Here is a 10,356-nt window from a genome sequence, read left to right on the forward strand (position 1 = left end):
CATTGCTGACTTCCTTCTATTCACCGTATGACTGTTAGGTAAACCTTTTGTTCCCTTTGGAGATAAAGACTAGTGTACGTGTCTGGGCTTTGGCTTATTTATACAGCATTGCCCTTTAAAATGTGGCATCTATTCCAACCCCAAATGTCATATTAAAGGCAGCTTCCCTGTACTTACCTTCTACCATGTAGACCCGGTAGCTTCGTCCTCACGCTCTCTTTTACTGTGCAAATAGTTTTCTCCATCCAAAATGAATAAGAGCTCTTTCGTATAAAAGCAATCATGTTTTGTACAAAAGCTGCTGCAATCATGGTTTATACAAAAGTAGGAGGAATTTTCCCATTATCCTTCTTTGTGTGCGGTGCCACTGTATCATGAGTGAACACTCTAATCTCATAATGCCTCTGCTGTTAACGGGTGCTTTTGTCCTAACGTGTGGTCCTGTCGTTTTTGAGCAGAAGGAGGTTTTTTTGAAGGAAGCTTTGAAAATGAAGGAAGCGTTTGTGGCAGTGACTCTACATTCTACCGACAGACAGAAGGTATGCTGCTAAAAACTCGTTTGATTAAAACATAGTCCTTACACTTTGAATTACTGGAGACATAGCCTAGAGCGCTGGGAAGTCTTGTTCACAGATACAACATTTTAGCTGAAATATTTAGCAAGATACTAAAAATTGTTTGTGTACCATGCTGGGGTATCTTGCTTCAGTGTTACAGCTAATACACGCTTATTCTAGTGTGATTTTCTTAATGGTCAGGTTTCATTTCTTATCTCCCATTTCCTTTCCTGTGCTCATATATTTTTTTCATTTTCTTTCTTATATTCCATCGGTGTTTAAAGGAGGTTTACAAGTTTTCTTCCTATGATTTCCTCCTAACTGTTTTCCTGGATTCTAAAACAAGCAACATAGAAATACTGTGTTTTATTGCATTTAGTATTTACATTTAAGAAGTAACATAGAGATTGAGAAAAATTTCTCTGTCTTAAGGTTTATTTTTACTGTGCATAATTATGGATTGAGGAAAGGAACTTTGTAATGAACAGCCTAAGATTGTAGTATATGTCCAGAATATGAGTCTGAATTTTGGGGTGCGTTATGCAAAATGTACATATATAGAGAAACATGGTGGTTTTATCTTATTCTTCACCTAGGACACAGCATGATGGATACCCTTGCCGTGGCGTTACGTGTTGCAGAGGAAGCAGTGGAAGAAGCGATTTCTAAGGCAGAGACCTACAGTGACAGCCTGGTATCATTTAAAAAAAAATGTATCAATTTAAGTAGAAAAATTATGTTTCTTTTAATTCAGGTAGTGGTACAAAACCAAGCAGATACAAAAGAAAAGGTAAAGAAGTAGCAGCTATATCCTGCTATACCTAAAGAGCTGAGTGTAGGTTTTATGACCTTGTATCCAAGATGCGTGTTGCATTTCAGAAGGTGACATGCGATGTAAACACCTGTGATTTCTTCCCACAGTGCCAATGTGGCGTATTACCCATTTCCTGAGCTGTACTGTTTCTGTGAAAAGGCCAGTTTTATGTTATTTTAGCAACTATAGATATCCATTTTCATGCAGGACAAGCAGAACGAGGCTTGTTACTTGCAGGAGCACAAGGAGGACCTCATAGAAGAGCTGGCCACCACCATCGTGCAGAAGGTATGGCATGCATTTCTTCCTGAGCTTGTTCAATAGCCAGAACACAATCCTTCAGTCTGGTGAGCTTTGCCTCTGCTCACAGCAAAAGGAGTAACACCAATGGAGAAAGCACAGAGCAAATGACAAGTTGTGACTTCAACTGTCACAGTATAGGCTTAATCAGCTACATCTGACAGAGAGATCACATTATAAATAAGCTAAATCCAGTGCCTAAACTGATGGCCAGTACACTCAGAGCTGAGAGGTACTGCTCCCTCAGGACTGCGATAGCCTTGCTTGGACAAGGAGGCCCCTACTCGATGGAATTTTACATCTGTACCTCACTTTCAAAAAGGCAGCGTTTTCCAACATAAAGAAGTGTGGCTCTTGACCCATACCAACTCTGCTGGACCCTGCATTGGCAACACATACAAAGAAACTTTGATCAATAAAAGAGAATTCTATTAATGATGCTGTGTGAGACACCCAAAATGCGGCATTTAATAATGTATGGATCACACACCAGCAGAGGAACATGTTTATAAGGCTGTCGAGAAAAGCCAGAAGAGCAGCAGCTCAATGGGTTATAATCTCTCTTCTTTTTTAATAGGCATGTTAGAAGATTACTTCTGCTTATCGGGTCTTTGATAGTCCAGAGCCTATCTTGAACTGCTACCACTTTTGTCAAAAGCTGCCTAACAAGATCTTTTATGCCATAGAATAATATTCTGTAGGTGTTTTAAACTGGATTCAGAAAAGTTGTGGAAATTAAGGATAGCAGGATATTATCTGTCAGTGTAAGGAGACAGGTAGTCTATATGATCTTCCCTCTCTCTTAAGATGGTGTAGATTTTCAAATGAATACAAAACAAAAATAGTGCATAGACACCTAAAACCTCTTTGTTTTCAGTAAAAATGTGTCTAGATGCCATGGGAGCCTTTGAAATTCTCCTCATAACTAGTATGTTCTGTTTCTTTGCGAACAGTCTTGTCTGAGAAAATACTTGACAGATAGATGCTGCTAATGTTTCAAGTGTTCCTCTAAGAACAGGTTTCCATGTTTATTTAATTCACCTCTGATGTTCCTACAGGCTTTGATTGTGATTTACTGTATCGATGCTTACGCGCTTGCACGCAGCATGACTTCAGATGAGAAGAAGTGCACACAGGTTGTTAGAATCATCCTTGCATGAACTGGAGCAAAAGCAAAGGGAAACTCCAATATTCTTTCCAGGCAGTTTGCCTCGAGACAGGCTTAACGTCGTTTTTCTCCATACAGCTCAGACAGTATTTTCCAAGCACTTCTTTTTTTTTTTTTCCCTCCTCTCCCACCCCCTGCACCCCTACCTTACAGATTATAAAGAAGCAGAAAAGCAAAAGTGAGCAGGCGGAGGCTGACTCGGAATGGCCCCCATCCCGGAGCAGCGGCCTGGCATCCGTTGCTGTCTCAGATCAGAGCATGCTGACTTTTCCAGGGAGCCGCCGGGGCTCCTATACGTTATGGGTGAGTGCCTTAGCACAGCTATCAATGTTTTCTGCTGCACAAAACTGGAAGATTGAAATAATGGATAAGTATACTTACTGCCTGGAATGGTCTGTAGAAACTGGCAGAGAACAAGCCTTAAACCTGTGTCTGAACAAACTGTCACTTGCTTTCCGAGCACATCATGGGCCATGGAAGTACAGCACAGACGTTGTTTTGTATCGGTGAGTGTGTTGGGAAAGAATAAGTTTGTGATATAAGCAATCTTTCGGCTTGATTTCAATGCTAACAGGACTCAGTGCCTCAGTGTTTATTCCTTAAAGCAGTTTTTACGCTCACTTAGCTTTTATTTGGATTTTTGCTGAATGTCATATTTTCTTTTGTACAATGTTAGATTTCTGAAATTTTTTTCTCCTTAGCCATCTTAAAGCAAACACCACCACCAACAAAAAAGTAAATCCAACTGTAAAGCACCATTTAAGTCTTACACTGAAGAGTATTTCTTCCGTCTTTCACTTATTTCTCAGCACAATGCCTTTAGCTCCTGCTATAAAGCTGAAGAAAATCTGACAAGCTGCGTTAGTAACATTTTAAGAAGAACAGCAAAGGAAAAGAAATGAAAATAAGCTATGGGCTTGGACAGGCCGTTTCCCAAACAGAGAGGGAGGACAGTGACAGATGAGTTCCAGTGCATTTTGATACAGTGGTTTAAGCTGCTGCTCCCAAGTGTACTGCTGCTGCAGCAGTAACCACCTCTCCCCAACTGAGCAGAGCCACCAGAACCGAATATGTGCTGTGCTTTGTTCCCAGCTAAATTTGCTAGCTTATGCTGACAGTGAAATACATTTATGCCAGAATATAAGATTGTGGGCCAGAATTGCTGAGATACAGACTCACATTCACATGTTCTTGCAGAACAGAAGAGTCAGGAGACGGAGAGTTAATTTTGTGCCTGACTCAACTGAGTTTTCTTTCGGGAGTTGAAGGACAGGTCCTAGGGGAACATGCTGTTCAAATGCTCAGTTATTACACCAGAAGCCTGCTGCTCTTCTGCATGTGGAGAGTTAAGCTGAAACTCAACACATTTTGAAATTCTGTTCTGAAGTAACAAGTTTGAGTCCCAAATTTTCACAAGAGGGAGGCTCATTGGTTTGAGAAATAGTAAACTTTGTGGAAAATACTGGAGTAACAGAAGTGTCATGCTAGGGTGAGAAAAGCCACAAAGAACTCTTGATGTGTGTACACATCCTGCCATGGAGCTGTGTGTGTTGGCTTAGTCTGAGCAGAGATCTGCCTGTAATGATACAAGCCCTTTCTTATTAGTACATGCCAATGCTAACAAGGGCACTCTTGTGACAGATTTATTAGGGCAGGGGTTCCTAGTGTAACCAAGGTTTTTGTAGACAGATTATGTGGCCACAACAACCCCAAGGGAAGCAAAAAAAAAAAAAAAAAAAAAAAAGTTGCATTTTTTTCTATTGAAGCTACCCAAGTTGACTATTAGTGGGTTAGAGTTATATACATGAACCTGTTTCCCAATAAGGATTATTTAAGTAGAGAGTCATCTGTTTAAGACTTTCTTTGTTACCTGACAAACAAATGAGTGTTTGAAGCAAGCAAAAGCAGGATGGATTAAAAAAAAGGGAAGGAGAAACATGATTAACAGAAAGACACACATGCAGAGCAAAGGGAGGCAAGGATAGCAAATCTTAAGGCAGTTAGAATTTCATAATTTAAAGCTGTAAATTTATCGTAGAGCAAATATTTGTCTTCTGTGTAGAAGACAATACAGGCGGTTTATACGCACGGTTTCATGAGCACAGTAAAGCTAGTAACTTGGAGTTCCTTAGGGCAGTTGCATGCTATAACACTGGCCATTAGAAACCCATGCTTTTAATTGCATTGCATTTTATTACCAAAGTCACTTGCTCACTGAGGGAGGGGGGCCATAATTATCCCAGCTAGAACTGTGTCGTTATATCTGCAGGCAATTTTTCTTTTAATTGCAGCTCTTTGTGTGCAGCTTATCCATATCAGCCAGAAACTTCCAGTGGGCTCTGGAAGCCCTGCATTACTGCCTTGCTCATCCAAAATCACTTCCTTTGAAATCATCATTAAATCAGTTAAACTGCCTTTTTGTAGTATGAAGTAAATGCTGTATGCAGAGAACTTGAGCTGTGTAAGCTGGGGACAGCACAGTGCCAAGAGACCAACTGCGTGAGACCTGCTTGACTGGAGCAAAATCTATTGATCTTCATATTAAGGAAAACACACACACAGAGTATCTCCTTGAAATATCTTATTGTTTAACTGCAGTACTGTGGTGTGGTAGTAGCTGTAGGTATTTATCTTTTTCCTTTTTTTCTCTTAGATTTCTTTGAGATCCTTTGCCCATGCTAAAAATAGTGATGCAAGCTGAATATTTTATTTCCTTATCTCATAAAAAGAGATGGATGGCACCATCTGTTTCTCATTGCCAATAAGCAAAGGCTGTAGAGTGTTGGGACAGGAGGAGCTTAGAGCAAGGGGCGGATGCTTCTCTGCCCTCTCAGTCCATTTCTCCCCCATACATCACTGCCAGGGAGAGCAAACAACCAGTTGGCATATTGCATCCCATTTACACATTGATGGAGTGCAGGCATCTTGGGGTGTTCTAAGTGCTGTGTTAGTGGTCTTTATTTTACAGCTAAAAGATTGCATATGTAAACAGAAGCTCATCTATAATTTATGGTATATAAAACAGCTAGGGATATAGGGAAAAGGAGGATTTCAGTAAATACACATTATGATGCACCTCAGGGGAAGCAGAAATTTACTGGATTAAGCTCATTACAAGGTCCACAGTGTACCGACAGTTGGTTATTTATTTCTTTTTTCTTTGATTTGTTTTAATGAGAAGGAAGGTTCCGCAAGCCTGAGGTCCAACACTGCTTTGGAAATCCCTGGAGGTATTGCAGGTGCTCTATGCCTTTGTAGGTTTGTCCCAAACAAATATTTGAAGAAAACCTTTTTGAGGAGGAATCCTGTTTAGCAGTTGTACAACACAGTGTGAGAGCTGCTGCAGATGAGGGAGGCGTAACACTGTAGGAAGCTGATACCAGCTGGCATCAGTTCTCACCTGTCAACAACTCTGTATCAGAAACATGGTATTTATGTCTAATTAATACATGTGTCACATCATAGGGAAGATAGAGTTTTCGGCTTTTATCCATGAGCTGCGATCAGAAGGTTGCACAGAGTGTATTGCTGGGACCTCCTTGCAATGAGGCAGCTGGATCCTGATGGGTTATTTACTGTCTTGTTTCCTTCCAGAATGTCATGGTTTGACCCAGTACAAGATGAAGCCTGATTTCTCCCCATCCAGACATTATAACTACGCAGCAGAAATCCCCTGAAGAGGGGTGAATTTCTTTTTGCAATAAGCATCTCCCAGCAGATGCCAGCAGGCAGGATTTGGTGGGGAACTCATGGAACTACAGTGTTTGGAAATGCCTGTCAATACTGTAACTGGATTTTGCAAGCTGTGCCATACTGCCCAGCCGTCCTGCGTGCAGCACGTGCCTCCCAGGGAGGTGTGCAGGGAACACAGCAAATGACCCGTTGGGTTGCAATGCCATCTGCTGATGTATTAATTTATTGCAGAAACTAACAGTTGCAGTACCTTAGTGTCTGGCTGAAAACATCCAGGGCAGCCATGTAATTCATCACAAATAAATACACTGAAAATAGCACCAGGCTGACAGGGGTTTTTGCTAAGGAACCAGAGCTTATTCTTAGAAAAGGTGCTGGTGGCTTTGGCTGGGAGAGATTAATTAAGAGATAGGAATAATCAAGTTATGTGGTCACTGCAGTTACAGAAAATGTTTTATTCTAGGGCAATAATTTTGGTTTTTCCTCCACAGTTCAGAAGACAGACTAAACCCTTGTGCTTAGTTGTGTTTCGTTTTACTGAATCTGTTCTGAAATCTCTCTGCTGAGCCAGGATACAGGAAGATTTGCAGTTAATTAAATCTGGCACAGTACACCGGTCCCACACAGGAGCATCTGATCAGAGCTCTGATGCAGGCAAAGACTGGCCCTTTTGAGGTTAACAGTTTTAGTTAATTATTTATAATTTGAACATCAGTTAAAATGTACAAAGATTTGAGGGGGCCAGCTTGGCATGTGTAAAGAAGTTGAGCCCCTTGAAAGCAGACTCCTGAATGAAACCCGGCCATATACAGGCAGCCTTCTACTAGCTGTGGTATGAAGGCCAAGGCAGAGGTTTTAGGTGGTCAAAAGTTATGGAGAGAAAGCTAACTGTCATTTGAAAAAGTGATCTTTTTTGCCATACAAGCTGCCTAAGCACATACTGTCATCAAAAGCAAAGTTAACAATTTAAAAAAAATTGTGCTGCAGCAAATTAGTGTCAGGCAGATGTTAAAACTTGACTCAAGCTGCTGTAGCCTTGTTTCTCGAAGTACATATATGATTTGATATGTAAGAGTGAATTCTCCTGAAATCAGCAGGAGGACATTTCCAGCTTTCACTTCTGTTTTTTTCTTTTTTTTTTTTTTTTTTTTTAAATCTGGCCAAATTTAAATGTAACTTCTAACTGAGTGCCTAAGTCAAAACTAAAATGTATGATCCAGTTATGTGGATCCAAAGGAAAGCCTCTTCCCCTCATTAGCAGTCAGGGGTCATTAACAATCCCAACAGTATTTTACCTCATTTTGACTGGAAATGTGACCCTCCTAGAAGAAGATAGATGTCCAAGTGTAGGCTGTGTTGACTTGTTTAGCAAGACTGCAGAAAACTGCCCGGCATGTTGTGTGATATGTATGTCCTAGCAAACAAAAGAATTCTGCATTAAAATCAGTTGAGTTGTGCATCTATTTTTGGGGAACAGACTTGTTTGTTTGCTGTTTTTTACTTTTTAATTTCTGCAAATTCTTACACCAGATGGCCTGTTGAGCCAACAATAGATCATCGTGTCTCACCATAATGGGTTCTCTTTCTGGCTGGCTTCAGCCGAAGCAGTAAGATATCAGTCCTTACCAAGCACATTCCTAACAGCTTCACCCTCATTATTTCTTTCCATCTGGTCTGTGGTAGTATAAACAATTTCCTGCCTCCTTGCATGGCATCAGAAATGCACATAAATAAGCAATCTAGTGTTGAAATAATTCTTTTGAACGCGTTAAATTCCATTTCTGGATGCTAGCAGATCCCACATTTCCATGGGTAACTGAATACGCATACTAATTATGGTAAAGAGTTTTATAATTAAGTATTTCTATTTTTAAATTATGCTCTTTGGTGGTTTTTTTTTCCCTCCACAGAGGTCTCAGTCTGCATTCTCCCTGGCTAGTGAAGATATGCCCAGTAAAGGACTGGACCCTGCATTGTCTGTGACTGAGGCTCTTTGGAGGCAGCAAAAAGGACACTTCAGGAAACAGAAGGAACGCAACCTCTCTGCATTACCCAGCTGGAAAAGTGTGGACAGGCTAAATGAAATAAGTAAATATTTCTAGTACGAATATGATTTTTTTTTTTTTGGTACTCACATGTGGAATAAATACAACTTAAAGCAAGGATGCTCTTCAGGAAATCTCTGCTGACCTCCATGCTTGCAGGGGCACATGTAAAGGTGTCTGTTTGGTGATGCCAAGTGTCATGATTTAATTGCTCATCTTACCGCTGTATTTTTTCCAAGAAAAAATTCAAAATTTGGGCCTTTGGAGAGTTGCTTTTGGACTGTCAGGAAACATTCGGCATCTAATTTGGATATGTTTCAGAGCTTTTAAGACACAAGAGTCCAAGGGCTCTGCTTTGTCACCTAGTTATCTGTCCTAGAGCTGAAGGAGTTGGCAAATGCCCAGACTCACTTCTCTTGCACAAGTTCACTGTTCAGGAGGTTACAAACAGTGAAATAATTCACGTTTAGGATTCCCCCTCACACCTTTATTTCCAACCCCAGTGAATTCACCAACGCAGTGTTCTGTGCAGCCCTGCTAACTGCTGCTTTTGAGGAAGCTGGGTGACTCAGAACTTGCCAGAGCAGCAGTTTCCCTCAGTCTCTGTCCTCTGGTTTTCCGTGCATTAGGTACAGGTGCAAATATGGATGATGGATGGTGAGTAGCTTCCTAAGTCAGCCTCATTGCTGACTCAGCACCCTGGGGTAGAATGCAGTACCCTGCTTACTTCAAGATGAAGAGACTGAAAGTTAGCCAGTGTCAATACCACTCTTCCCCCCAAAAATAAAGTGATAGTAAAGTGGTAGTAAAATCTGACTTAACTAAGTATGCGTTACTTTGTGAACTGCTCCTTCAGCCCCCTGGCAGCAGTGTTCTTCTCCTGGGCGTTTTAGTGGCAGGCATGTTTTCAGTAAAGCAGTTAATTGGGTGCTTAAATTTAAGAACCCACTTCAATGCCATTGAATTCAACTGTTGAGCAATTTGGTACTTAACAATTGCTTACCCATAGCAGAATGACTGATTGACCCAGTTTCCTTTCAGGTGCTCTACTCAGAGGATTTGTTCTGCTTCCTTCATCTAAGAGCCACATTTGTGATGAAATTGTGGTGCCTATTGAGCTTATAGTAAATACTGCTTGTGCTAATTTGTGTAAATAGGATCTCACCTATGCAATAGTAAGCAGCTCTGTATTGGGATACAGAAAATGAAAGAAATCTCAACAAAGAGTTTGGAGTGGTAATGTCAGTGGGCTTTTTAGTCATGAAGCTAAAAAAGCAGTTCACAATGCATTCTGATTACAGTTTGCACTGGTTTAAGTGATGATTCAAGAGCCAAATCATTAATTAGTGCTTTTTTCACCCTTTACCAATAGTTTCACAATGAGACTTCTTAAATCTGTTTTCATTTTCACATGGATAATTTATAGCATATACCCAAAAGGACTGTGCAAAATCCATTCTTTAAAGTAAGTGACTTTGTTTTGGAAAATCAGGAAGGGAACACTTGCCATTACTTGAAGCTGGGATGAAGTCAGTTTTCTGAATATAAAGTTCTCAGAGGCATTCCTTTCTACCCTGCGTACCCTCTAAGATGTAATCAACTACTGTCCTTTCTTCAGTTAACTGAGGATGTTTGACTGATTCTTACGTGTATATGTGAGCTCCAGGTATTTGTAATCATGTAATGCGAGGTGCATAAATAAGTATTTCTACAGTTTTTCTGGAAATGGCAAATTTGAACCCCTGGAAGGAATCCATAAGGCTGAGTTGTTTGTTCAGC

The 10,356-nt window shown here is 40.6% G+C and overlaps 1 protein-coding gene across 1 annotated transcript in view; it reads left to right on the plus strand.

Annotated features, from left to right (window-relative positions):
* MYRIP (myosin VIIA and Rab interacting protein) overlaps nt 1–10,356 on the plus strand; it is a 64,319-nt gene that overhangs the window by 39,012 nt on the left and 14,951 nt on the right. The window contains 5 exon segments of the mRNA XM_010074695.1: nt 459–539; nt 1,154–1,251; nt 1,579–1,659; nt 2,993–3,142; nt 8,443–8,620. Coding sequence (XP_010072997.1) covers nt 459–539; nt 1,154–1,251; nt 1,579–1,659; nt 2,993–3,142; nt 8,443–8,620 — 588 coding nt within the window.

Source organism: Pterocles gutturalis, unplaced genomic scaffold, assembly GCF_000699245.1.
Source record: "Pterocles gutturalis isolate BGI_N339 unplaced genomic scaffold, ASM69924v1 scaffold32581, whole genome shotgun sequence".
In the NCBI taxonomy this organism is placed as follows: domain Eukaryota; kingdom Metazoa; phylum Chordata; class Aves; order Pterocliformes; family Pteroclidae; genus Pterocles; species Pterocles gutturalis.